The sequence below is a fragment of the Trachypithecus francoisi genome, unplaced genomic scaffold (genome assembly GCF_009764315.1).
Source record: "Trachypithecus francoisi isolate TF-2019V2 unplaced genomic scaffold, Tfra_2.0 Lachesis_group21, whole genome shotgun sequence".
Classification (NCBI taxonomy): Eukaryota; Metazoa; Chordata; class Mammalia; order Primates; family Cercopithecidae; genus Trachypithecus; species Trachypithecus francoisi.
The window spans coordinates 41,281,073-41,308,586 of record NW_022681467.1 but is presented as its reverse complement, the minus strand read 5'-3'; the positions used below and the strand labels follow the sequence as shown (position 1 = coordinate 41,308,586).

The 27,514-nt window shown below is 40.4% G+C and overlaps 2 protein-coding genes across 3 annotated transcripts; one reads left to right on the top strand and one right to left on the bottom strand.

Annotated features, from left to right (window-relative positions):
- Positions 1 to 1,943: 1,943 nt before the first annotated feature.
- On the top strand, positions 1,944 to 25,600 carry WFDC9 (WAP four-disulfide core domain 9). The gene is made up of 5 exons (XM_033185367.1): positions 1,944 to 2,025; positions 18,828 to 18,921; positions 23,293 to 23,441; positions 24,732 to 24,879; positions 25,401 to 25,600. The coding sequence occupies exons 3-5, from the start codon at positions 23,351 to 23,353 to the stop codon at positions 25,429 to 25,431; spliced, it is 270 nt and encodes an 89-aa protein (XP_033041258.1). The 5' UTR covers positions 1,944 to 2,025; positions 18,828 to 18,921; positions 23,293 to 23,350; the 3' UTR covers positions 25,432 to 25,600.
- Positions 2,032 to 3,475, bottom strand: WFDC10A (WAP four-disulfide core domain 10A). Of its 2 annotated transcripts, none has more exons than XM_033185368.1 (2): positions 3,316 to 3,475; positions 2,032 to 2,358 (listed from the first exon to the last, which is right to left on the bottom strand). In XM_033185368.1, the coding sequence occupies exons 1-2, from the start codon at positions 3,404 to 3,406 to the stop codon at positions 2,210 to 2,212; spliced, it is 240 nt and encodes a 79-aa protein (XP_033041259.1). In that variant the 5' UTR covers positions 3,407 to 3,475; the 3' UTR covers positions 2,032 to 2,209. The 2 variants fall into 2 exon arrangements, with proteins under 2 accessions (XP_033041259.1, XP_033041260.1); XM_033185369.1 differs by having other exon boundaries at positions 2,136 to 2,340; positions 3,316 to 3,458.
- Positions 25,601 to 27,514: the final 1,914 nt, after the last annotated feature.

The following is a 27,514-nucleotide window of genomic DNA, read 5'->3' as shown; positions in this document are numbered from 1 at the left end:
CTAAGGAGAGGGAGAGAGATGGAGAAATGCCCAGTTGTTGGAGCAGTCAGAATACAAACAACATTTATCCATTAAATTCATTGTTTTTTAGGGGTGCAGTTCATAGTGCCCCAAAACAATTACAATAGTAATAACCAAGATTATGGACGACAGATCATCACAACAGATATGATAATAAAACAAGTTTGAAATTTTTTTTTTTTTGAGATGGAGTTTCACTCTTGTTGCCCAGGCTGCAGTGCAAAGGCGAGGTCTCAGCTCCCTACAACCTTCACCTCCCAGGTTCAAGCAATTCTCTTGCCTCAGCCTCCCAAGTAACTGGAATTACAGGCATGCGCCACCACACTCAGCTAATTTTGTATTTTTATTAAAGACAGAATTTCACCATGTTGGTCAGGCTGGTCTCGAATTTCTGATCTCAGGTGATTCACCTACCTCGGCCTCCTAAAGTGCTGGGATTGCAGGGGAGAGCCACTGCACCCAGCAAGTTTGAAATATTTTGAGAATTACCAAAATGTGACACAGAGACATGAAGTAAGCACATGCTGTTGGAAAAACGGTGCCAGACGACTTGCTCAATGCAGAATTGCCACAAACCTTCAATTTGTATGAAACACTATAGCTGTGAAGTGCAACAGAACAAGGCTCAGTAAAATCAGACATGCCTGTAGTGTCTAGAAGGCATGTTTGGAGATGGCTTGAGAGGATGCTTGGTAAGGGAGGCTATCTGAGGAAATACCAAATAAGGTCTCTTGGAGATCATGCTCTTACAGCCCACCGACTACATTTGACGTCTGTTGGTGGTTGATGATGATCTCTTTCCTAAGACGTCCTTGTCCAAGGGAAGCTCTTGAGAAAGGTGAAGACAAACCTGAGATACCCAAAGCCTGGTGATGCCTCAGAGGTGACTAACAGCCTCTGGTCTGATGGGGGAAGTTTTATTCTCTGATGTCTCTTTCATTGAATGGCCCAGCAAGAAGTACTAGACTGGAGTATAACACTGCACACCTGCCTCTGGGCATGGCCTGTCCTCCTGAAACCTCTTCACATTTGGCTTCATGTCCCAGTTAGCTACATGTGACCCAGCCCTGGATCTAATCCCAGGATCATTTCAGAGGAGTTGCAGTTGCACAGAGTAGGAGATTCTGTACCACACTGATTAATTTCCACTAACTCACAGCAGGATGACAGGGAAGACCATAGCCACTCTGTGCCAATTACTCCTTAGCAACAGCAGCATGAACCACCTGTTCCACATCCCTTAGTGTTCCTCTTGATCTAAAGAAAAGAGAATGAACTGGCCCCTAAGGAAGAGGGCTTGGGAAAGATAGGGACTATTCAGTTAATGGAAGGTACTGGAGTGTCAGATCCTGAGGCCTACAATGGGTCCCATCAGAGGAGTAGCCATATTGGTGGGTGCTGGATAGGAGGAGCTTTGGGGTTGGTGTAGGCACTCACTCTCACTAGGATGCCTCTGGTCTCAGGTAATGGAGAGAAGTGAGGAAAAAGTCAGCCTAGAAGAAACACCCTCTTCTGGCCACATCATATCCTCTCACTCTCCTGTGGCCTTGGGCTTACTGGGCTTCTGGGACTCATTATCCTAATGATAAACAGACAGTAATGTGAACCTTACAGAGAGATTGGGGAGCATGGGATGGGGGTGCACCAAGGCTAAGGAGACCAAAGCAGTGCTTGGGGGTCTCCCACTCTTTACCTCGGGTTCTGACTGCCACCCATCTCATGCTTAATGGGTCCTTCTGACCCCAGGGTGAGAAATGTTCTCCTTAGCATTGGGAGATGCTGCACATGAGCAGTTCCTTCCTCTGGGAGTACTGGTTCAGTGAGCAAAACAGCAAGGGGCTGTGCCTCCTGAGGGCTGGCAGGGATACATGGGCCAAAGAGGGAGAGGGAGGGTAGAGAAGCATAACCAGGGAGAGAAATCGAACACCAGGACACAAGACGAGCGGGGCACCTGTGGGGGTTACTGTGGGCTCTCAATGATCACCTGTAGTGGCAGCGAAAGAGGCAGGATCCCTGAACATTTGTTCTGATTTATTTGACAGGGACAAGGAGTTCAGACAGTAGGGAGGGCGGCATTCCTGTTGATGTTCTTATGCTGGTGACTTGAAGTCCTTGTGCTTCAGATGTGGGCACAGTCTTGGATAGGGGAGTCAGGAAGCAGGATGCACATCCCAGCCCACTCTCCCACTCACAAGATGCTCATGCAAACGTTCCCACAGAAGGCTGAACAGCATATGTTATTTGCTTGACAGTCTCGGTGAGATTCACAGAAGCGTTTGCATAGATATAGTTTAGGCCATTGCTGGCAGACTTTAATTTCTGGGGATAGCTGTGTTTCTGAAAAGGAGGATAGAAGGGTAAATAAATGCAGCTTCCTAGAGAACATTTTTCTCAAGCTAAAGCTTCCTCCAAGACCCTTGAACCCAGGTCTCACTCATGACACTCCTGGATTCCTTCTTCATAGAACTACCTTCCTGCCCATCACCAAATCCTAGTGATTGGTCATATTTTAAATCCTGTCTCTCCACTGTACATCTTACCCCAATAGACCACAATGCCTGGACTTCCTGGACCTTCTCCATACACCAGCAATCAGAACTCCATCTCCCTTACTAGCCATGGCCTTGGTGAAGTCACCACCATAGAATCTACAGTCTGATCCTGAGAGCTCAAAGAAGCATGAGATGTCTTTCAAACCCTCTCCTAGTCTCTGAGTAGTAGAATTCAGAGATGAGGATCAACTTGCCTCTTTTCTCTCCTCTTCTGCTCACTGTCACTGTCTCTAGTCTTCCTGCCCCTTCTTTAGTTTCCTTTCCACCACCACTCTCCTTGTCCGTTTGATGATAACCTTAACTTGGGTCTGTGTACCCCAACTTTTGCTTGTCTTATGTCCTATTTCCCTACACTTATATCCATTCTACACCTACACCTACTGTCATAACGACTTCTGAATCTTTACTCTTCACAAATGTGCATAAATCAACTAATTGTCTTGCTTTCTCACTGGATTCTCAGCCCTGGTGTACCTTTCACTATGGTATGTGCCATTTATCTCTAAGTATTGAGAAGGAACAGCAAAATATGTAGGTTTCTTCTTCATTCCCATTACTATACCCAGGGCCAGCTAAGGGGCTGGAGGGCCATGGTTTGGGACAGTCCAGAGTCTACACAACATTGTGGTCAGAGCTGGATATGCAGAGAGTTTTCAACTCCTAGGTCCTACTCAGACTGGACACAGGCCCTCCATTCCTCCTACCCAATTCCCCCTCACCCATCCAGCGGCCCATCACCTACTCTGCATCCTCTTCTTGTCACGGTATCCTCCCTGGGCCTGAAGCAGCAACACACAGAGAACCAGGACAGGCAGCAGAGTCTGGGATGGCATGACTCTGACCAGAGCGTGGGCCCTACGTCTGACCACGTTGTCACAGACTTCCCTGCAGAGCTGCCTGAGGAGAGTGAAGGCAAGAAGGAAGGAATGATCTTTAGCTCCTCACTGCCTCCACTGGCCAAGTCGGGGCAGAGCAAGAGAGTCTTGGCTTCCTCCTTTTGTTTGCCCCTAGCCCTGTCCTTTTTCACGTGGGATAGGGCTTCCGCAGGAAAGACGCCTCCTCCTCTCACATTACCAGTCTTGTGTTCTTGCTGATAGAATGAAAGATATCATGTATTCCTGCTTCCTAACTACAAAATGTTTTATGGAAAAAAGAAAAGAAAAAATATATTTTTAGAAAGAGTTGCTTAGAATTAACTGATGTTTCATTGCATTATCTTTTAGTTTCTCTCCATATTTAATATAAACAATCCTTTTAATATAAACATCTTTTGTTACCTATTTTTGCCATCCTTATTTAATCATATAAGTATTTCTCAAAATGTGGATTTTCATAATTGCACAGCTCTCACTTAAATGCTAATAATCAAGTATTTGTATTGTACTAATTACTAATAATCTAAAAAATGTCATATTGAACATCTTTTTTATAAATCTTTTATTTCTTTAGACTAAGAGAGCTAGAATTCCTGAGTGAAAGAGCAAGTATCTGTTTCATATATAAACGTATATAAACACATACACACATATACATATACAAATTTAAATACACATATACACACAGAAAGAGAGACTATTGTAGGGCATGGGACAGAAGGGCTAGTGGGGAAACATAGTAAATATCTTAGAGCTCAGACAGGAGGAGAGACCTATCAGTCAAAGTCTTGGCAGGCTGTCCAGGAGGAGGTGGTCACTGACCTTGAATATCATGAAGAAAATGAACTCTCAGAAGTGAAGATGTTTCTTCTTCCCTAATAGGAGAGAGAGGGGACAATCTGGGGTCACTGGACTCCCAATAGGCATGGAAGCTGGGAAGAAGATCACCCTCTTCCTCTGATGATGATAATCTTCTAAAGATTTGAACCTCATTCTGACATTCTGAACTCCTAATGCAGTCTCCTTCAGTCCACAGTTGTAATTTACATTCAAAGGAAGCTCTATAGCCTTTCACCATATCTCACCTTATGCACCTCTTCCTCTGTGTCCTTTGCAATATCCTTTATAATTCAAAAATTCTGATATTTGTACCTGTAGTTTAGAGACTGGTGTTTGACCCTTCCCAAAGGCTCTCTCTTTCCTAGTTTTACTTTTTATCCACTCATAAATGAACAATTTAGAGATTGGACGCCGTCATAATTATCCTAGCAAAGAGGGGTTATGTAGAGGAGAATCATCATCTCAGACAGAAGCTGCATTTTCCTTACCCAACCACCTTGCAGCCAGTGCCACAATGTAAATATTTCGGCTAACAGACTTGTCACTACTAGATCAAGACCCTAAGAAGATGGCAAGTCTCTTTCACACTCTTTTTCTTTTCTACCAGCTCAGTATAGATGAAAACAAGGTTCTAGAGCCTAGTGAAGCCAAAAGATGAAAGGAGTCTGCGTCCTTGACTCCTTTTATCACATGAAAAAAGGGATACTCATTGTTTTAGAATACTCATCTTGAATTATTATTTGAGCAAGAAACAAAAAAGTATATTGTATTTCAGCCATTATGTGATGGAGGCTTTCTGTTAAAGCAGTCTAGTCAACATTGCGGCAGGCTCAAGTACTGACAAATTTATAAGGGGAAGGATTTATGGGTATATAGAAGATCTTTACTTTATACTTTCAAATTATTGATAGAGTAGTAAATTTAGTAAAGAGATGGGTAATTTGAACATGATGATTAACAAGCTTGACTTAATTAAAATATACAGAAGTCTGCATAGAAAAAGTAAAGGAATACATTTTTCTCAAGCACAAATAAAACATGTACAAAAAGTGACTATATATTAGGCTATAAAAAAGTCTGAACAAAATTTTAAACAATTATATTACAAAGGACACAGTTTCAGACTATAATGGAAATAATTAGAAATTAGTCTAAAAAAAGACAATTACTCAAAACTGAACAGAAATTTCAAAATAAAATTTATAAGTCAGAGCTTCCAGATGGCTACCACTGAACACTTAGAGGCTGTTGGAGAGCAGCATGCTCATGGAGGGCATGGAAGCTCTCTAGCCTTTCCCCCATATCTCACCTTATGCACCTCTTCCTCTGTATCCTTTGTGATATTCTTTATAATTCAAAAACCTAGAGGAAATGGATACATTCTTGGACACATACAACCTACCAACACTGAACCAAAAAGAAATAGAAGAACCTGAACTGACAAATAACAAGTAAGGAGATTGAATCCATGATAAAAAGTCTCCCCCAAAACAAAGTCCAGAACCATATGGCTTTACCACCAAATTCTATGACCCTTTAAATATAAATTAATACCAATTCTTCTCAAACTATTCCAAAAAATTGATGCAGAGGGAATTCTTCTTAGCTTACTTTTATGAGGCCCACATAACCTTAATACCAAAACCAGACAACAACAAGACAACATAAAGAAACCCACAGGCCAATATTCCTGATGAAAATAGGTGCAAAAATCCTCAACAAAATACAAACCCAATTCAACAACACAACAAAAAGATAATGTAGCATGATCAAGCGGGATTTATCATAAGAATGCAAGAATGGCTCAATGTAGACAAATCAATAAATGTGATACTTCACATCAACAGAATCAGAGACAAAACCATATGGTAATCTCAGTAGATACAGAAAAAGCATTTGATAAAATGCAACACCACTTTATGATAAAAACTTTCAATAAACTATATATGAAAGGAAAGCACCTCCACATAATAAAGATCATATATGACAAACCCACAGCTAACAATGTACTTAATGGGGAAAAGCTGAAAACTTTTCCTCTAGGAACTGAAAGAAGATATGGGGGAAAGGCTAGGGAGCTTCCATCTGCCTCCATGAGCATGCTGCTTACTTTACCCACTCTTATTCAACATAGTACTGGAAGTCCTAGTTAGATCAATCATGAAAGAGAAAACAATGAAGGACATTACATTTGGAGAAGAGGAAGTCACATTTACCCTATTTGCAGACGAGCTCTTATGTAGAGAAAAATTTAAAGACTCTACCAAGAAACTCGAAGAACTCATAAATTCAGTAAAGTTACAGGATACAAAATAAACATACAAGTCAGTGGTGTTTCTGTGCACAATAAGCCAGCTAAAAAAGGACACAAAGAGGGCAATCCCATTTATAACAGCTACAAACAAATACTTAGGAATAAATTTAACCAAGGAGATAAAAGACTTCTACATTGAAAACTACAAAACACTGATAAAAGAAATTGAAGAGGATACAAGCAAATGGAAAAACTTTCCATACTCATGGATGGAAAGAATTAATATGGTTAAAATTACCACACTACCCCAAACCATCTACAGAGTCAATGCAATCCCTATTAAAATATCAGTGACATTCTTCACAGTAATAGAAAATAAATCCTAAAATATGTATGGAACCACGAACATCCCAGAATAGCCAAAGCAAGCCTTAACAAAAAGAACAAAGCTGGAGGGAACAGGCTTCAAGACTTCTAAATATACTACCAAGCTGTAGTAACCAAAATAGCATGGCACTGGCATAAAAACAGACACATAGACTAATGGAATAGAATAGATAACTTAGGGCCGGGGCGGTGGCTCAAGCCTGTAATCCCAGCACTTTGGGAGACTGAGGCAGGTGGATCACGTGAGGTCAGGTGTTCGAGATCAGCCTGGCCAACATAGCAAAACCCTGTCTCTACTAAAAGTACAAAAATTAGACGAACATGGTGGTGCATGCCTGTAGTCCCAGCTACTCTACTCCGGAGGCTGAGGCAGGAGAATCACTTGAACATAGGAGGCAGAGGTTGCAGTGAGCTGAGATTGTGCCTCTGTACTCCAGCCTGGGCAACAAGAGCAAGACTCTGTCTCAAAAAAAAAAAAAAAAAAAGAGAATAGAGATCCTAGAAATAACTCCATGTGTCTATAGCCACCTGATTTTTTTTTTTTTTTTTGAGATGGAGTCTCGCTCTGTCACCCAGGCTGGAGTGCAGTGGCCGGATCTCAGCTCACTGCAAGCTCCGCCTCTCCGGTTTACGCCATTCTCCTGCCTCAGCCTCCCGAGTAGCTGGGACTACAGGTGCCCACCACCACGCCCAGCTAGTTTTTTGTATTTTTTTAGTAGAGACGGGGTTTCACTGTGTTAGCCAGAATGGTCTCGATCTCCTGACCTCGTGATCTGCCCATCTCGGCCTCCCAAAGTGCTGGGATTACAGGCTTGAGCCACTGTGCCTGGCCAGCCAACTGATTTTTGACAAAGATGCCAAGAACACTCACTGGGGAAAGGATAGTCTCTTCAGTAAATGGTACTAGGAAAACTGGATATCCATATGCAGACTAATGAAATTAGACCTTCACCTCTCACTCTATACAAAAATCAGCTAAAAATGGATCAAAGGTCTAAAGGTAAAACCTGAAACTGTAAAACTACTAGAAGAAAACATAGGGGAAACACTGCAAGACATTTCATGATCTTACAAAAAGATTTTTAATGTAAGATCTCAAAACCATGGGCAACAAAAGCAAAAATAGGTAAATTGGATTATATCAAACTAAAAAGCTGCTGCACAGCAAAGAAAACAATCAACAGATTGCAAAGACAATCTACAGAATGAGAGAAAATATTTTCAAAGTATTTGATATGGTTTGGCTCTGTGTCTCCACCCAAATCTCATCTCAAACTCTAATCCCCATGTGTGGAGGGAAGGATCTGATAGGAGGTGATTGGATCATAAGGGCAGTTTTCCCCATGCTGTTCTTGTGATAGTGAGGGAGTTGTCATGAGATCTGATTGTTTAAGAGGTGCAGTTTCCCCTGCATGAGCTCTCTCTCCTGCCACCATGTAAGACATGCCTTACTTCCCCTTCGCCTTCTGACATGATTTTAAGTTTCCTTAGGCCTCCCCAGCCATGTGGAACTGTGAGTAAATTAAACCTCTTTTGTTTTTAAATTACCCAGTCTCAGGTAATATCTTTATAGCAATGTGAGAACAAACTAATACACTATTCATTTGACAGGGGATTAACATCCAGAATATACAAGAAACTCAAACATCTCAACAGCAAAAACACAAACAATCCAATTTAAAAAATGGGCAAATGATCTGAACAGAATTCACAAAAGAAGACATACAAATGACCAACAAATATATGAAAAAAATGACTTTTCATTGTTCTCTCAACATCACTAATCATCAGGGAAATGCAAGTGAAAACTATAATGAGGTATTGTCTCACACCAGTCAGGATTGCTCCAATAATAAGAAAATTACAAAAAATAACAAGTGCTGTTGACCATGTGGAGAAAGGGGAACTGTTATACACTGTTGGTGGAAATACAAATTAGTACAGTCACTATGGAGAATGGTATCTCAATTTCTCAAAAGCCTACACATAGAACTCCACTACCTTATGACTCAGCAATCCCACTACTAGGCATTTATCCAAAGGAAAGGAAATCAGCATATCAACATATGTACCCCCATGTTTATTGCAGCACTATTCACAATAGCCAAGATACAGACTCAACTTAGGTGTCTAATAACAGAGGAATGGAGAAAGAAAATATGATATATATACACAATACAATCCTATTCAACCATAAAAAGGAATAAAATCCTGTTGTTCATGGCACCATGGCTGAAACTGGAGGACTTTATGTTCTGTGAAATAGTCAGGAACAGAAAATTAAACAACACATATTCTCACTCATATCTGGAAAAATGTCGATCTCATGGAAGTAAAAAGTAGAACAGCAGGTACTGGAAGCTGGGAAGCATAGTGGGAAGGGGAAGATCGGGAGAGATTTTTTTTTTTTTTTTTTTTTTTGAGATAGAGTCTCGCTCTGTTGCTCAGGCTGGAGTGCAGTGGGGCGATCTTGGCTCACTGCAACTTCTACCTCTCAGGTTCAAGCGATTCTCCTGACTCAGCCTCCCGAGTAGCTGGGACTACAGGCATGCACCACCATGCCTGGCTAATTTTTGTATTTTTAGTAGAGACAGGTGTGTCACCATGCTGGTCAGGCTGGTCTCGAACTTCTGACCTTGTGATCCGCCTGCCTCAGCCTTCCAACGTGCTGGGATTACAGGTGTGAGCCACCACGCCCAGTGGGAGAGATTTGTTAAAGGATACAATGTCATAGCTGGACAGGAGGAATAAGTTCTAGTGTTCTATAGCACTGTAGGATGAGCATATATAAGAATAATATATTATATAATTTCAAATAGCTAGAAGGAAGATATTGAATGTTCCTAACACAAAGAAATGATAAATGTTTGAGATGACGGGTATGCTAATTACCTTGATCTGATCACTATACATTATACATATTGAAACATCACTATGTATCACATAAATAAGTAAAATTACTACTTGTCAATTTAAAAACTTTTTTTTTTTTGAGAGGGAGTTTCACTCTTCTTGCCCAGGCTGGAGTGAAGTGGCACGATCTCGGCTCACTGCAGCCTCTGCCCCCCGAGTTAAAGTGATTCTCCTGCCTCAACCTCCTGAGTAGCTGGGATTATAGGTGCCCGCCACCACACCTGGCTAACTTTTGTATTTTTAGTAGAGATGGGTTTTCACCATGTTGGCCAGGCTGGTCCCGAACTCCTGATCTCAGGTGGTCCACCTTCCTCGGCCTCCCAAAGTGTTAGGATTACAGGCATGAGCCACCACGCCTGGCCTAAAAACATTCAAAACCTATGCCACAGATCTGGTTTTTCTGCTTAAACAGAAAAGAATAAGAGGAGTTGTTTGATGTGCCATCTGAAATAAAGATGCAAGAAAATCCAGATTAATTTTGGGATCTTTGTAACAATCCCCAAATCCTTGAAGCTTCTATCTGTTTGCCATTTTCCTGGTCTAATTTTGTCTTTCTTGGCGAATAATTGTATGACCATTAAAATGAAATGTGTCAGCTCGGGCTCCTCTGAATTTCTCTCTGAGTGTTTTACCCAGATCTTTACAGTTAGATTGTCAGCTGGTCCCGTCCATTAGTTTCCCCCTCACTCCTGAGCTATTTCTCAAACATGCACATTCAGCTTAACTTAACCTAAAGTGTTTTAGGTTTGACAAGCCAAACCTGTGTAGGTTTGTATCACCTCCCCCATCAAGTTGAGCTGGTTAATGGAATGAGAGTAACAAACTTATGCTTCCTTTTTGCCTTCAAATCAAACCTAGCAGTGAACATCACATTTACATGAAATGTTTCTCCCCTCACACTGAATGACTGATAGCAAATAATACAGAATTAATTAAAATGATGCATAAAATAGACATAATTAATATATTTAAATAGATTAGTGTAGATATTGGCATCATTTATTTCTGGATTTTGATGGCTATGTTGTGTTTATGTAGAAGAACTTGTCTTTATAGAAAATGTATATGACAGCATTGGGGGTGATTGGGCATCAGTAAGCAACTTACTCTCAAATGTTTCAGGGAAAAGAAGTTATTTTTACTGTACTTTCAGCTTTTCTCCTACTTTAAGATTGTTTCAAAATAAAAAAGAAGATTAAGGTATGTGGAAGTGAGAGGTGTAAGTGTAAACATCCAAATAGTAGTTCTAAAAGAAAAAGATTTAGTAGGTTAAAAAATATTTAATGAAACAATGCATTAAAATTGCCCCAAATTAAAGAACTATTAAAGAGCTCAGACTGGAAATGATCATAAAAGAATAGAGTAAGAAAACTAGCATATCTAGCCACATTCTAAAATGTAGGAACATCAAATACAAAGAAATTTTAAAATATTCTATAGAGAAAGAATAGATCATCCAAAGGAAAAAAAATCAGACTGAGATTACACTTTCAAATAGTGACAATGGGACAATAAATCAATAGAGTAGCATTTTCAAGATGCTTAAGGTAAAAACGTTTCGAGTGAAAATTTACATCCTGAACTTTTAAAATATGAGGGCACAATAAAATTGTTCTAAGACATACAAAGCATCAGAATGCTTACCACACAAAGACCCTTTTTGAAAGCCTGCTTGAAGGATGTGCTCCGCTAGGAAAATAAATCTAGAATGACTGTACAAAAGTATATGGGCAAAATGAGTGAATACGCTGGGGGTTCCCGAGGCTATCCCCAGGTTCAGTGCTTTGCTAGGAGGACTCACAGGACTCAGCATATAGTTTTTCTTGCAGCTATGATTTATTACAGTGAAAGGCTACAAAGCAAAGTCACCAAAGGGAAAAGGTGCAGGGGGCAAAGTCCAGAGGAAATCAGGTGCATGCTTTCAAGTGTCTTCTCCCATTGACCAGTGGAGTCACATAGGGCATGCTGAATTCCCCCATCTATCAGTTGTGACAACATGTGTGAAGTGTTGTCTACCAGGGGAGCTCATGAGAGACAAACATAGTGTCCAGGGTTTCTATTGGGGGCTGGTCATATAGCAGCTTCTGCCTAGCATATATCAAAATTCCAGACTCCCAAAGTAAAAACAGATATCTACCATAAACCGCGTTGTTTGTACAAACGGTTGAGGCACAGAGAGCCATACTTGTTTGTTCTGAGAACAATGGGAACTTTCTCAAAATTCAGGCTTATGGATGCCAACCAAGAGCCAACCTTGTAAGCAGGATTTGTAAAGATAGCAACTGCAGGCCTGCCATGTCAGCAATTTTGCACAGTGAGACGTCAATTCATAAAGTTTGGTGTTGTCTAAAAATTTAGGGATTAAGAACAAAGTGGAAGGAAGAGATAGAAAGAATAAGAGAATAAAACACCAATATCCATTATAATCATGAACTAAAAACTGTCTAGAAAATATCAACAAGGTCAGAAGATAAACTAAAGGGAACAGTTAGCATACTGAAAGAGCTGTCTTATTTTAGGAAAACTTACAAGTTTTGGAAATCTTTAAGACTATATGGAAAAGTAATGTGGGCTTAAATAAAAAATCCTCTGAGGAATCAAAATACAATAACGGCTTTTAAAATAGTAGAAGATATTTCATCCATCCAATAGATGTCTGAAGAGAGAAATAAAAACAAATATTTAAAAAGCATGATAAATACAAAATATGAAATAAGATGCCAGAGATAGGCCCTAACATAAGATTGTTTTCTATAAGAATATTTATTAAAGGTAAAGGGGTTAGAGACATTTATTAAAAGACAGAGACTCTCAGATTAAAAATTTTAAATGATTTAACAATGTGTGGTTTCCCAAAAGTAAGGAAGTAATTTAAAATAAAGGAATAAAAAAGGATGCTACACCAAATATGAATTAAAAAGAAAGATGATATAACAATTTAAATATCATACAATATAATTAACATTCAACATAGAGGACACTACACAATTTAGACAACAATATTTTATATTGGTAAAGAAAAAACAGATCAAGAAACCTTAACATATATGTACACACACACATGCACACAAAACAGCCTCAATAAATGAAAATAAATTATCTATACAAAGTTGTAGATTGAGCAGGTTGTTTTGTTTGAGACAGAGTATCACTCTGTCACCCAAGTTGGAGTGTAGCGGTGCTATCTTGGCTCACTGCAACCTCTGCCTCCTGGCTTCAAGTGATTCTCATGCCTCAGCCTCCCGAATAGCTGGGATTACAGGTGTACACCACCACACCCAGCTAATTTTTGTAATTTTAATGGAGACGGGGTTTCCCCATGTTGGCCAGCCTGGTCTCGAACTCCTTGCCTCAAGTGATCCACCCACCTCGGCCTCCAAAAGTGCTGGTATGAGCCACCGCACCCGGCCCAATTGAGCAGGTTTGAGTGCTTAGTTACAATGACCTAGATTACAAAGAAAGTCTCAAAAATTCCAAATGATTAATGCCATACAATATTTTCTTTTGAAAATGCAGGAAAATAGAAAATCAACACCAAAAGCAAATCCTATATGTCTGAAAAATAAATAATGCTACTTAATAATCCATGGCTCTCATACTTAAAAATACAAAGTCTTTAAACTGGATGATCATAACTATACTTACATGCCTGCCTTTCTCCCTCTTTTGTGCTATTTTTCTTTTCTTTTTTTTTTTTTTTTTTTGAGACAGAGTCTCGCTCTGTGGCCCAGGCTGGAGTGCAATGGTGCGATCTTGACTCACCGCAACCTCCACCTCCTGGGTTTGAGTAATTCTCCTGCCTCAGCCTCCTGAGTAGCTGGGATTACAGGCGCCTACCACCACACCAGGCTAATTTTCTGTATTTTTAGTAGAGACGAGGTTTTACCATGTTGGTCAGGCTGTTCTCGAGCTCCTGACCTCAGGTAATCCAACCGCCTCAGCCTCCCAAAGTGCTGGGATTACAAGCATGAGCCACCACACCTGGCTGTGCTATTTTTCATGTATATTACATCTTTATGTTTTAAGCCTAACAATACAATTGAATGATTATAATCATTTTTTATACAGTTGTCACTCCAATCTGTTAAAAAATATTAATATCAGATTTTATATTTACCTACATAATTACTTTTATCTGTTCTCTTTGTTTCTTAATGTAGATCTCATTACTATCTGATGTCTTTTCTTTTTAGCTTTAGGATTTTCTCTAGTATTTCTTGAAAGGCAGACCTGCTAGCAACAAATTCTCTCAGTCTTTGTTTTTCTGGGAATGTCTTTATTTTACCTTCATCAGGAAAGGATAGTTTTGCTGGATATAGAATTATTGGATACAGTATTTCAGATATTACACTGGGAAATTCTCAACTAAAATAGAATAGTGTACAGATTGTCCTAAATTCTGCATAGCTTGATCCAGAATCATGAGTGGCAGGAGCCCTTGGCACTCCTCAGCTACTCATTAGTGACCGTGCTCCTCAGACAGACCATCAAGGATCTACAGCATCTGGGCCACACAGAGCAAAAGACTATGATCGTCATGCATGGAACATCATTTTCCTGCCATATAAATAAATGTCTTAGAAATCCATAATTCAATCACTTTAGGTTTGGCACCATTTTCAGTCCCTGTCAAAATTTCCTTCAGTTTGTTCCCATAGCTTTTTACCTTGGTTCCAAAGCTCTTTGCCTCTGTACTGGTCCACCTTCCTCAGCTAAGTCCCTGGAGTCCAGACATATGCTTCCTGCCCCTCAGTGCACTCAACATACAGGCATACCTCATTTTATTACACTTTGCTTTATTAATTTATTTTTGCTTTACGGATGTTTCATGTTTTACAAATTGAAGGTTTGCAGCAACCCTGCATTGAGCAAGTCTTTTGGCACATTTTTCCAATAGCATGCTCACTTATGTCTTTGTGTCACATTTTAGTAATTCTCAAAGTGTTTCAAACTTTATTATTATTATTCTTATCATTATATCTGTAAGGTGATCTGTGATCAATGATTTTTGTTGTTACTATTGTAATTGCTTTGGAATGACACCAGCTGTGCCCACAGAACATGGTGAACAATAAATGTATGTGTTCTGACTGCTCTGCTGACTGGTCATTTGCCAGTCTTGCTCCCTCTTCTCAGGCCTCTTTATTCCCTGAGATACAACAATATTGAAATTAGGCCAGTTAATAACCCCACAATGGACTCTAAATGTTCAAGTGAAAGGAAGAGTCCCACACTTCTCACTTTAAATAAAAAACTAGAAAAACAATTAATCTTAGTGAAGAAGGCATGTTAAACAGCTGAGACAGGCTGAAAGCTAGGCCTCTTGTACCAAACAGCCAAGTTGTGAATGCAAAGGAAAAGTTATTGAAGGAAATTAAAAAGGCTACTCCGTGAACACAGGAATGATAAAAAAAGCAAAACAGCCCTACTGCTGATATGGAGAAGGTTTTAATGATCTGGACAGAAGATCAAACCAGCCATAACATTCCCTTAAGCCAAAACCTCATCCAGAGAAAGACCCCAACTCTTCAATTTTATGAAGGCTGAGAGAGATGAGGAAGTTGCAGCAGAAAAGTTTGAATCTAGCAGAGGTTGGTTCATGAGGGTTACGGAAAGAAGACCTCTCTATAACACAAAGGGGCCATGTAAAGCAGTAAGTGCTGCAAGTTATCCAGAAGATCTAGCTAAGATACAGTTGGCCCTTGAACAACACAGGCTTGAACTGTGTGGGTTCATTTGCACATCCTCAAGGACCTTTATGATGATCCACTTCCATTTAATAAATCGTAAATATGTCTTTTCTTCCTTATGATTTTCTTAATAACATTTTCCTCTAGCTTACTTTCTTGTAAGAGTAAATATTATACAAAATACATATAGCATACAAAATATGTGTTAGTCAAATATTTATGTTATTGGTAAGGCTTCTGGTCAACAGTAGGCTATTAGTCAGGCGTGATGGTGCATACCTATAATTTCAGTTACTCAGGAGGTTGAGCGGGGAGAGATTGCTTGAGCCAGTAGTTTGAGACCAGCCTGGGCAACATAGTGAGACCCCATCTCAATAAAAAGAACATTTCAGGCATGGTGGTGTGTGTCTGTAGTCCTAGCTACTCTGAAGGATGAGGAAGGAGGATCGCTTGAAGCCAGGAGTTTGAGATAAGCCTAGGGAACATAGCAAGACTGTGTCTCTAAAATTAACAATAAAACAGTGAGCTATTAGTAGTTAGGTTTTTGGGGAGTCAAAAGTTATACATGAATTTTCTTTTTTTTTTTTTTTTTGAGATGGAGTCTCACTCTGTCACTTAGGCTAGAGTACAGTGGCACGATCTCTGCTCACTGCAACCTCCGCCTCCCGGGTTCAAATGATTCTCCTGCCTCAGCCTCCTGAGTAGCTGGGACTACAGGCGCCCACCACCATGCCCGGCTAATTTTTTTATTTTTAGTAGAGATGGGGTTTCACTGTATTGGCCAGGCTAGTCTCGAACTTCTGACCTTGTGATCCGCCTGCTTTGGCCTCCCAAAGTGCTGTAATTACAGGCGTGAGCCACTGCACTCGGCCTATACATGGATTTTCAACTGTGTAGGAGTTCAGTACCCCTAACTCCCATTTTGTTCAAGGGTCAACTGTAATTGATGAAGGTGGCTACAATAGACCTCAGATTTTCAGTGAAGATACAACAGCTTTATATTGGAAGAAGATGCCATCTAGCACTTTCATAGATGGAAGTCAATGCCTGGCTTCAAAACTTCAAAAGACAGGCTGACTTTCTTGCTAGGGGCCAATGCAGCTGGAGACTTAAAGTTGAGGCCAGAGCTCATTTATCATTTCAAAAATCTTACAGCCCTTGCAAACTATGCTAACTCTGCTCTTGCTCTGTTCTATAAATGAAACAGCAAAGCCTGGGTGACAGCATGGTATACTGAATATTTTAAGCCCACTGTTGAGGCCACTGCTCAGAAAAAAAGATTTTGGTCACCCAAGAGCTCTGATGGAGCTATATGAAGATACTAATGTTTTCAAGCCTGCTAACAACATTCATTCTTTAGCCCATGGACTTGAAAGTCAAAATGATTAAGACATACATTTTGTAAGGCTATAGCTACCATAGATAGTAATTTCCCTGATGGATCTGGGCAAAATAAATTTAAAAATTCCTGGAAAGGATTCACTATTCTAGATACCATGATTCATGGAAGGAGGTCAGCATGGCAGTATTAACAGGAGTTTGGAAGAAGTTGATTCCAACCCGTATAAATGACTTTGAGGATTTCAAGACTTCAGTGGAGGAAGTCACTGCAAATGTGATGAAAATAGCAACAGAATGAGAATTAGAAGTGCAGCCTGAAGATGTGACTGAATTGCTGCAATCTCATGAGAAAACTTGAGTGGATGAGGAGTTGCTTCTTATAGATGAGCGAAGAGAGTGGTTTCTTTGAATGGAATCTGCTCCTGGTGAAGATGCTGTGAACATGGTTGGAATGATGACAAAGGATTCAGAATATTGCACAAACTTAGATAAACCAGCAGCACAGTTTGAGAGGACTGACCAAAATTTTGAAAGAAGTTCTATTGTGTGTGAAATGCTATGAAACAGCATTGCATGCTATGGAGAAATCTTCCTTGAGAGGATCAATCAGTTGATGTGGCAAACATCATTGTTGTCTTATTTTAATAAATTGCCACAGCCACCCCAGCCCTCAGCAACCACCACCCTGATCAGTCAACAACCATCAACATTGAGGGAAGACCCTCCACCAGCAAAAAGATGATGACTTGTTGAAGGCTCAGATAATCACTCGCAGTTGAGTAATAAAGTATTTTAAAATTATGGTATGCACATTATTTTTTATACATAATGTTTTTGAACACTTGACAGACTAGGGCATACCTTTTTAATATTTTAACAAGTAATAATGAAATTCATCGTAAGAAAACTATTAGAAACTGTTTAGAATGTGAGAGGTACAGTTGTATACTAAAACATATACAGATATTGTATCAGAAGTTTGCAAATTTGACTAGCTGTTTCAGAGAAACAACTTTCAACTATTAAATATTTCATTTTCTAGTTTAAATACATTTATAAATAAAAGACTTCAGGAAAACATACTTTTCATATGCACTGGGAAACCAAAAAGTGTACGTGGCTCACTTTATTGCAATATTATCTTTATTGTGGCAGCCTGAAACCGAACCTGCAATATCTCCCAGGTATGCCTGTATCCTGGGAAGAATTTCATAGTGACATCTCCTGTCACTGTATATAATATTCCTGCAGACAGGCTTTGAGAGAAGGTTTACCCCTTGGAAGCCCCTGCCCCATGCTCACTTGACTGTTCTCTTTTCTAATGAGCTGGTGATCTCCAAATCATGTGTATCGTGTGCCCAATATAATGCCCTTCCCTGACATTTGGTGAGCAAATCCCTCTGCACCTCAACCAACAAGCTCATGGCAAGAACTTGGTGCTGGATTTGGTCACGTCACTTCCTTCATTTGCTAGGTGGTCATCTACTTTTTCTAAAATTCTTCCTATTCAGTCTCTTTTTAGCTACATAAAAGTCAGAGGGCATTTGCTGGGAGATCATGGTATGATTTTATTGGTAAAAGAAAATCAATACTGAGAAAGACGGAATGTTAAATGGGACAGACAAGATGTCAAAGGTCAATGTAGACTGTTCCCAACTTCCTACGTATGAATGGACTGAGAAGTATTTGCGAAAGACCTTGGGGACATGTAATTTGGGTCTTCTGGGGGTGGCCTGAGCTGCAATCCAGGTACACAATGTTCTTCCCAGCTTATCAGAAGATCCCACCTGCACCTAAGAAAATTGAGTACGTCTGGATGGGTGAATATCAAGGGAAAGAATCTGTGATACAGCCAACATGTAGTTTCTGGGTAGAAATTAAAAATTGGTCACAACCAAAATCGCCATTAAGTTCCTGGCCTTTGAACATTGTTTTTCTGCTCTTCTGCCCCCAGTTTGAGCCCCACTTCAAACAACTTCATAATAGGAGGCCGGACAAAAGAGCTGTCAGTCAGTTACTACAGACACTCAACTCAGACACCTTCAGAGGTAGGTGGGGATAAAGGTCTTGATACATGAGCTTCTATGTGTGGCTTGCTTGGAATAATTCCTAGTCCAGATGGTGTTACTATTCCTGTGAGGTAGGGATTATTGTCGCTTTTGTTCAAATAAGAAAATTGAGAGGGGGTGACATGAGCTGTCTGAGGTTCCACAGGTAAAAGGGACAGAAACAAAATAAGATTTCAGCATTCCTGACACTAAATCTAGCACACTCTCGTCTTTAACATTATCTGGAAAGCCCAGGATCCCACATTTGGTGGAGAGCAGTAGTTCTGTGTCTTTCTGATCCTGGGTGTCTTTGAATTGTCCTGCAGTTTGTCTCAGGATGACCAAAGAATTCACAGCACTCTGTATATGAGAAGTTGAGAAGTACCCAGCCTGGGCATAATGATGTTTCTCTTGTCTGGGATCATTTAGTACACTTGGGGGTGTGCAAAAAGGGGACTAGGCATCCTCAGATTCCTGAATACCTTTAAGGGGCAAGGGGCAAGTAAGAAATTAAGAAAACTAGAGTAAGAATGAGGCCGTGTGAATGAACAGATTTCAAAGCTCTGGAAAACTTAGGTCTGGGGTGGTATTTTGGAATACAAAGAAACAGCCTCATGGAACCCAGTGCTTTGGATTTATGGTATTCCTGTCACTGTATATCAGTATTCCTCCTTCTTTATGCAAAGGGCTGGTACCAGGAATCCAGAGGCCTACTGAAATCCATGCCCACTTTCACCCAGTTACCTCATCCCTCACATCCCCGGCTGTAAGCAGATAACAGAGTATCTCCATGATTCACCTGTCTTGCCATGTGCTGGTATATTCACATAATCAGAAGAACACTCTGAGGTTCTCAAGGACTCAGGCTCAAGGAATGGGTATCTTACCGTTGCTAGCTAGCAAGAGCAGGAGACTAGGGAGAGAAAGGAAAGGAGAAGCAGAATCCCTTAAATTGCAGAAGATCAGATATTTGGGGTGGGCAGGGGGAGGGGTGGTTCTACTCTTAAATGCTTATTCCTGCTCTTCAAGCTTCTCCATTAAGAACCTGTGTCTCTACCAGCTTACCTAAGCATTACTCAATGAAGTTGCCAAGTTAAGTTGTTGTTGCTCTTGCCTCTGCTCAAATCTCTTAAAAACGATTGCCTAAAAGTCAATACATCTAATGACATGTGCCTAAAACTTGTATTTTTCACCTTCCAAATTTCACAGAAGCTAAGAGGAGAATACATTTTCAAAGCCTCCTTTGAAAAATTCAGCACGTTTAAAATTTTTCTAGTATTACCCCTGTTTTTGAGCAGAGTCATTTTGGTGGATTCATCTAGAGCAGCATTGTTCAGTAGAACTTTCTGTGATGATGGAAGTGCTCCGTCCCTGAGAAATAAGGAATATTAAATAGGACACACAAGAAGTCAAAGGTTGATGTAAACTGTTTCCATCGTCCCATGTATGAATGGATTGAGACGCATCAGAGAAAGACTTTGGGGACAATAGCCACTAACTACATGTGGCCACTGAATACTTGAAATGACTGGAAACTGAATTTTGATTTAATTTAATGAGTTTAAATAGTCATATGTGGCCAGTGGCTACCACACTGGACAGCACAGAGAAATCTCTTTTGCTTCACTGAAAACTTCTGAACAAATATAAAGACTTTCAGGCAGAGGGAAAATCACTGCCTTGTTACATGCAATTCATGTCAGAATTTTATCCTTTTCTTTGATTCTTGTTTCCCTTCCTATTTGGTTCTAGAAAGGTAGAGCAACAGATAGAGAATGAGGGGGGTAGATGGGAGAAGGCTGGGAAGTTTCAGTTGTAATTAGGCTCCTTTTCCACTCTTCTGTTACTTATAGTTCAAATTTTTCTCTTTTCTAATTATAGTGGCTTAAACACTTGAAAATAATGTTAAAAAGTAGGCCTAACAGTGCATATCTTTTTTTCCTATTTCTAATTTTAATGGGAGTACTTTCAGTTTTATAATGTGGAATGCTGGCTTTTGGATTGCAATAGTTACATTGTTACAGTGTTAAGAAAATGTCTATCTATTCCATTTTATTAAGATTTTTCTGCTGTTCCCATACTCCAGTTCCCCTTACCGCTCAGCTGTCACTCAGCTGCAGGCTATTTTATTTTCTTCCATTTCTTTATTTTTCTCTTTACCACTGATTACCATCTATGCATTTCCTTATATTGTTTAACTAGAATGCCAGCTGTATGAATGGGGGAATTTTCGTCTGTTTTGTTCACCACTATACTCCAATACCTAGAACTTGGAATATAGTTAGGCACTTAATAAGTACTTACTAAGTGAATGAACTCTCCCCTTCTCCCTCCACACACAGAGGCATAGATTCTAAGCAGATTAAAATGTTAAGTGTAAAAAAAAGTAAAAAGAAAACAATTGTAATTGAAAATAGTTTTCAAATATCTAGAGGAGGATATTCTGAGCTTAATGCTAACAGTTAACATTTATGAAGTGTATACTATGTTCCAGGTCCTATGCTTAGTGTTTCGTACATATTATTTAATCTTCCCAATGACCCTATGAGATGAGTATTGATATTTTTTCTATAATATGGATGGGGAAAACCAGGCTCTGGGGATTATGTGACTGGCTCAGGTTCCACAGCTAGAAGTTGGTGGGGTTAGGATTCTAGTTCAAGCCTATCTGACTCCGGAGCCCATGTTCTTTCCTCTGTAAAATATCCATCAGCAAATAGTGTGGTGATGAAAATTACCTTTGTATAGCCTAGAGTAGAACAAGGGGGTGGAGAGACATGCATTTGATATCCAGTAGGTGGAAATGTAACCTAACCCTTAGTGAGAAAAATGTGGCGGCAATTATCCAAAGTCTGGGAAATACAATGTCTTTTGCCTAGAAACCTTTCTTCATTAACTCATGCTATAAAAATAACAATATATGTACCAAAGCTTTAACTATAAGGAGGTTCATCAGAACATTTTTATAACAAGAAGAAATTGACACTATTCAGGTCTTGATGATATGAGGAAACGATAATATTTATGGCTGAATTCTTGTCACGATTTATATGATGTGAGCATATTTTTGCCTCCCTGTATATTTTATTCAGAATTGTTAGTTTATTTCCTTGCTTCTTCAGGAAAATTTAGGTAGGGCTCCGCAAATTTTATGTGATTCTCCAGTCATGAAACATCTTCTCAATATAATAAGTTAAATGTCCAGGTCCATGAAATTAGTCACAACTCCATAAATTGTTCAGAACTATGGATTCCTCCCTCCTTCAGAAGCTCCAGTTATGGAACAGGATGTGGTGAATCTCTTTCCCCCGCTGCCCGCCCCCTGCTCTGGCTCTTTGTAATTCTATTCCTTTCCTCCACCCACTCCGGACTAAAGCAAGTTTCTGTCTCCTAGGGATAGAGGGAGGATGAACCAATAAGAGGAGTAGGAAAGTTCTTGTATAATAGATATTATCATAAGCTGGTTCTGTGCTTCTGGTCTTGACTCTTTCATGGGAGATTTCAAGGGTTCATTGGAGACATCAAATGCCGTCTGGCCATTTACAGTTCAGATACTTCGTAAATTAGAGCCCTTTTCTCTGCTACTACAGGCCACTTTGGCCAGATTTAAAGTCACCCTTTAAAGTCTTCAGTCATGATTCAAACACAAGTCTACTGTGTTCCCACAGACTTCTGGGATCACATAGCAAGCTCAATGAGTAGTATCATAAAACCTTCTTTTTCAACTTGGAATTAGAAGGCAGCATTCTGGGTTTCATGAGCAAAGCTTTTTACCAATAAAATCTTTGAAATCTTCTCTACAATTCCTCCAACTTTGGACCATCTTAGTGCATTAAAGTTTTGAGTCCCCTAACGGTTCTCAGCTATCATCTTTTCTCAAGTCCTGTTATCTGTCTATAATTCCCTCTTAAGTTGCTTTAGTGCCTTTTGTCTTAGGATCTTCACTAAAACTTCTTTATATCATCATGTTACATATGCTTTAAAATAAAATATCAGGACACTGATGTGTCCAATTTCATAAAAATAATGACTACAACATAAAAGTGTAGACATATATTGATTATCTCTAGATGGTGGAATTATTAATGCTTATTTATTTCCTCTTTGTATTTTTTGTTTTACAAATTGTATAATCTGAAGATTTATTGTTTTTAATCAGAAAGGAGCAATTCATTTTAAAAAGAAGTAAGTTTGCAAAGGAAGGGGTATGTAATATGAGATGAGAAGAAACCTGGGGAAGTCACTGGCTAGCCTGGGAATTAGTTGGTATGCTACTGGGTACTAGAAAGGGAAAGAACAACATGATAGTCATAAGCACTTTCCCCCTGTTGCTTATCCTATTCTCCTCAATCCATTTTCTACCTCTAGCAGCATTGGGAAAAGACTTGTCTTCTGCCAGAACGTAACCCAAACACACACAGAGACCACCATGAAGCCCTGGATTCTTCTACTCATCATGTTCATCTCTGGAGTTGTGATGCTTCTGCCTGTGTTGGGAGGCCTCTGGACCAGAGATCCCCGTGGGTGGTGTGAAAAGGGAGGGGGTGCTCTGCCCAGTTCTGGGATGTCTATCGTAGCTGATTCAGGGTCTGCATTTCAAGAATCAGCCTTTAAAGGATCTCTCCTTAAGTAGAGATATTCAAGCAAGATTAGGTTAGATATTCCCAATGCCTTTAAGTTTTCTCTCTCAGCTCTGAAAGCAACCCTAGGTATGTGAAAAGGGAACATATCTTTTGTCTCTATTACATCAGTTAGCAGGAAATAATATTTTCCAATGTCAGACCAGTAGAGGAAAAACCAACACAGAGCTTCCCTCCAAGCCCATATTTTCAGAACCTTTGTGCCTTAGTTGGGTGAGCCTTTGATGAATGACAAAAGGGTAATATTTAGCACGTTAATTTAGTGGGAGGGGAAGAGTCTTTTAGAACATGAAAAATGGAAAAGACAAATAAAGGATCCTTAGTGGGTCAAAGTTTGGGTTCATACGATAAGAAAATGTGGACAACAAAGGCACTGAGCAGGAGGGTTGTGGGCCAGGGAAATAAATGAAATTTATGGAGAGACTGACGGCTTAGGTGGCATCATCAGGGAAACAATAGAAGGGGAGAAAAATGACCGGGCACGGTGGCTCAGACCTGTAATCCCAGCACTTTGGGAGGCCGAGGTGGGCAGATCACAAGGTCAGGGGTTCGAGACTGCCCAGCCAACATGGTGAAACCCCGTCTCTATTAAGATACAAAAAATTAGCCAGGCATGATGGCATGCTCCTGTAATCCCAGCTACTTGGGAGGCTGAGGCAGGAGAATTGCTTGATCTTGGGAAGTGGAGGTTGCAGTGAGCTGAGATTGTGCCATTGCACCCCAGCCTGGGCAACAGGGCAAGACTCTGTCTCAAAAAAAGAAAAAAAAAAAAGGGGGGGGGAGAAAAACAAGTTTCTATTCTCCCTTGGTTCAGTTTCCCATTCTGCAAATTGGCTATGGAAATTGGAGTTAGAGGATATTGCAGGCCCTGAAATCTAAGGTTACATGAGAATAAGTTTGGTGGTTGGTGTCATATATGGTCAGGGTGTCCCAGGTCCTATCTTTAGAGTCTGACATGCTGTAGGGACATGTAGATGGAGGAATACAGGCCGTGCAAGGATGGTGTTGTGACAAGACACTGGTTATATACTTTGAGGAAGGGATTTTCTTGGTAGCCAGAGAAATACTTTGTGACTTGGAGCTCAAGTTTCAGAAGGGATTGTTAAGCTTAAAAAGGGTTTCTTGTCTGAGTTGTGAATAGATGGACCCTGCTAACTTCTTCCATCTCAGTTCTAGACATGATAAGAGAAACTGAGCAGTGCTGGGTACAGCCTCCATATAAGTACTGTGAGAAAAGGTGTACTAAAATAAGGACCTGTATACGTCCAAATCATACATGCTGCTGGACCTACTGTGGAAACATTTGCTTAGACAATGAGTGAGTTGGTTGGGGCGGGAAGGCTAGGGCCTGGGCATGCTTCATCACTGCTCCTTACCCACTATTCCAAAGACTACAGCCACCCAAATCCTGATTAAAGAAACAGGCAGCAAAAGACAATGTCCTCCTATCTCCAAACCTAGGCTGCTCCTCACTGCAAAATAAACCAAGACACCGACATGAGGTCCTCTACTTTTTTCTTCACTCTTATTCAGTTCCCTTTGCTTCCCTCAAAACATCACCCATAAGTTCATACATCCCTCCTTTATCCAAAGTTCCAATTATTGACCACTTAGTTGGGCCTCTCCACGGGCTCTCTACTCTCAGCCAGGCCCAAGAAGACCTAGTATTTATCTGTCTGTTCAGTTGGCAAACTTCCTGGGGGAAATTGCTTAAAAGTGGGTAACTTCTGATTTAACAGAAAAATTGCTGTCCTTTTTATCTGGGGCCCAGGGTGCTATTAATTTTAGAAATGGATTTCTCCCAGGATTCCTGACTTTTGATTAACTTTTCTCTTCTAGAGAGCCCCTTAAATCAATGCTAAACCCCTAGATTCTATTGGTTGATCACTACTGTGGGCTGAAGGATGAACACCTGGTCTAAGAAGAGTGCTGCCTAATTCCTTCTTGGGACACCCACTGGTTCTAGCTAGTAACCTTTCTGCTATTTCCTTGACCTCTTTACCCTGAAGCTTTTGTCAAATAAATTGCTACAGCAACCTCAGGGCTCTGCGTATTTTTTTCTTTTTCTTTTTTTTTTTAGTGTTTTAATTTATTATTATTATTATTATTATTATTATACTTTAAGTTCTAGGGTACATGTGCATAACGTGCAGGTTTGTTACATATGTATACTTGTGCCATGTTGGTGTGCAGCACCCATCAACTCGTCATTTACATCAGGTATAACTTGCAATGCAATCCCTCCCCCTTCCCCTCTTCCCGCTCCCCGTGATAGGCCCCGGTGGGCTCTGCGTATTTTTTAAAAAATTCCTCCCTATGACTTAATTTCTCTCATTGTAATCCTCAGCAGTCCCAACAGTTGTTCCCATTCAATCATGAACAGAGGTGCCCAATTCTGCCTTCCCAGTTAGACCCATGAATGAACCAGTTTGGTTAATTGCTAGAGCAAATATTCAAGTAGATTTATACAAATCTCATGGGGTTAATACAGTTAACCCATGAGAGGTTATTCTCTTTTTTTTTTTTTTTTTTTTTTTTTGAGACGGAGTCTTGCTCTGCCGCCCAGGCTGGAGTGCAGTGGCCGGATCTCAGCTCACTACAAGCTCCGCCTCCCGGGTTCACGCCATTCTCCTGTCTCAGCCTCCCGAGAGCTGGGACTACAGGCGCTCGCCTCGTCGCCCGGCTAGTTTTTTGTATTTTTTAGTAGAGACGGGGTTTCACCGTATTAGCCAGGATGGTCTCGATCTCCTGACCTCGTGATCCGCCCATCTCGGCCTCCCAAAGTGCTGGGATTACAGGCTTGAGCCACCGCGCCCGGCCTCCATGAGAGGTTATTCTCATTCACAATGCATTTCACTAGGGTGGTCAGTAGGCAGTTATCCCTGCCGTAATTCAAGGAATGTAGCTCCTTAAATCTGTAGCTCTGTCATCTCCCAGGGGCTTCTCTACTGGTTCCTCTATATCCAACCAGCAGTAGGGAAAGACAGGCATCATGCGGGCTGACACAGAAGCTTTTAAAGGGCTAGGCCTAGAAGCAAAGTTTATTGTTTTAATCCATATTCCATTGACCGTAATATAGTCACATGGTCCCACATATTTGCAAAGGAGATTGGGAAATGTAATCTAGCTATTTTCTCAAGAAGAACAGAAAATGGGATTTGGCAAGTACTTGGCAATCTGTGACCTGTCTACTCATGCAAAGCCAGACTCCTCAACACAGACCCAAGACCCTGGCCTCCATATCACCCTGTCCAATGAAACAACTATCACTCCAGTAAGAAGATAATGTATCCCGTCATTAGAGAAAGCATTTATGCCTTCCAGGTTGGTACCATGAGCTTCCAGAATGGACTCTGCCTTTTGTCATACCTAATCCCCTTTTATTCCTGCCAGGTCAGTTCTGTCTACCTGGAAATTTTACCTGAGTAATATTACTCATATCCTGTGATTTCAGGTAATGCAGGGAAGACTTTCTTGCCCATATTGTTTCCCCAGATTATGTGAAATTTTTCACCATTTTTCATTAGTCTCTTGATCATTTTTAAAATGTAACTTCCCCGAATGAGGAGATCACAGTGCTCCCACTATACTTCCAGTCATGTGTTTCTCCCTGGGGCAGAGGATCAAATATGCTTACCTAGACAGATGGGTCAGAATGTCACATCTGTCAACTGTGTAGCCCAAGGAAAGGCTATACAGCTTTAGAGAATATGATACAGCAACGACTAAGGCCAGGCAAGGGACCAGGGCCTAATAGATTGTTAGTTAGGACCTTAGAGCTCTGTGGAATGAAAAGGGACAATAGTTCAGGATCTCAGGGGCTCAGGTGAATATCTTTCACAAGTGGAGCTTTGTCCTGATATTGAGAAAGAGATTGGACTTAGAGCTCTTTAGAGTAAAGAAGTTTATTCCTTCCTGACAAAAAGTAGAGACAAACAAAAGGTTAGGGAATC

Bases quoted from the DNA above. Each gene is read 5' to 3' on its own strand.
- WFDC10A (XM_033185368.1), bottom strand. From the start codon at position 3,406: ATGCCATCCCAGACTCTGCTGCCTGTCCTGGTTCTCTGTGTGTTGCTG. The intron at 2,359-3,315 runs GTAGGTGATGGG...CCTCCTTTTCAG, and splicing joins TGACAAGAAGAGGATGCAGA to AAACACAGCTATCCCCAGAA.
- WFDC9 (XM_033185367.1), top strand. From the start codon at position 23,351: ATGAAGCCCTGGATTCTTCTACTCATCATGTTCATCTCTGGAGTTGTG. The intron at 23,442-24,731 runs GTGGGTGGTGTG...CTTCCATCTCAG, and splicing joins CCTCTGGACCAGAGATCCCC to TTCTAGACATGATAAGAGAA. The intron at 24,880-25,400 runs GTGAGTTGGTTG...TTTCTCTTCTAG, and splicing joins AACATTTGCTTAGACAATGA to AGAGCCCCTTAAATCAATGC.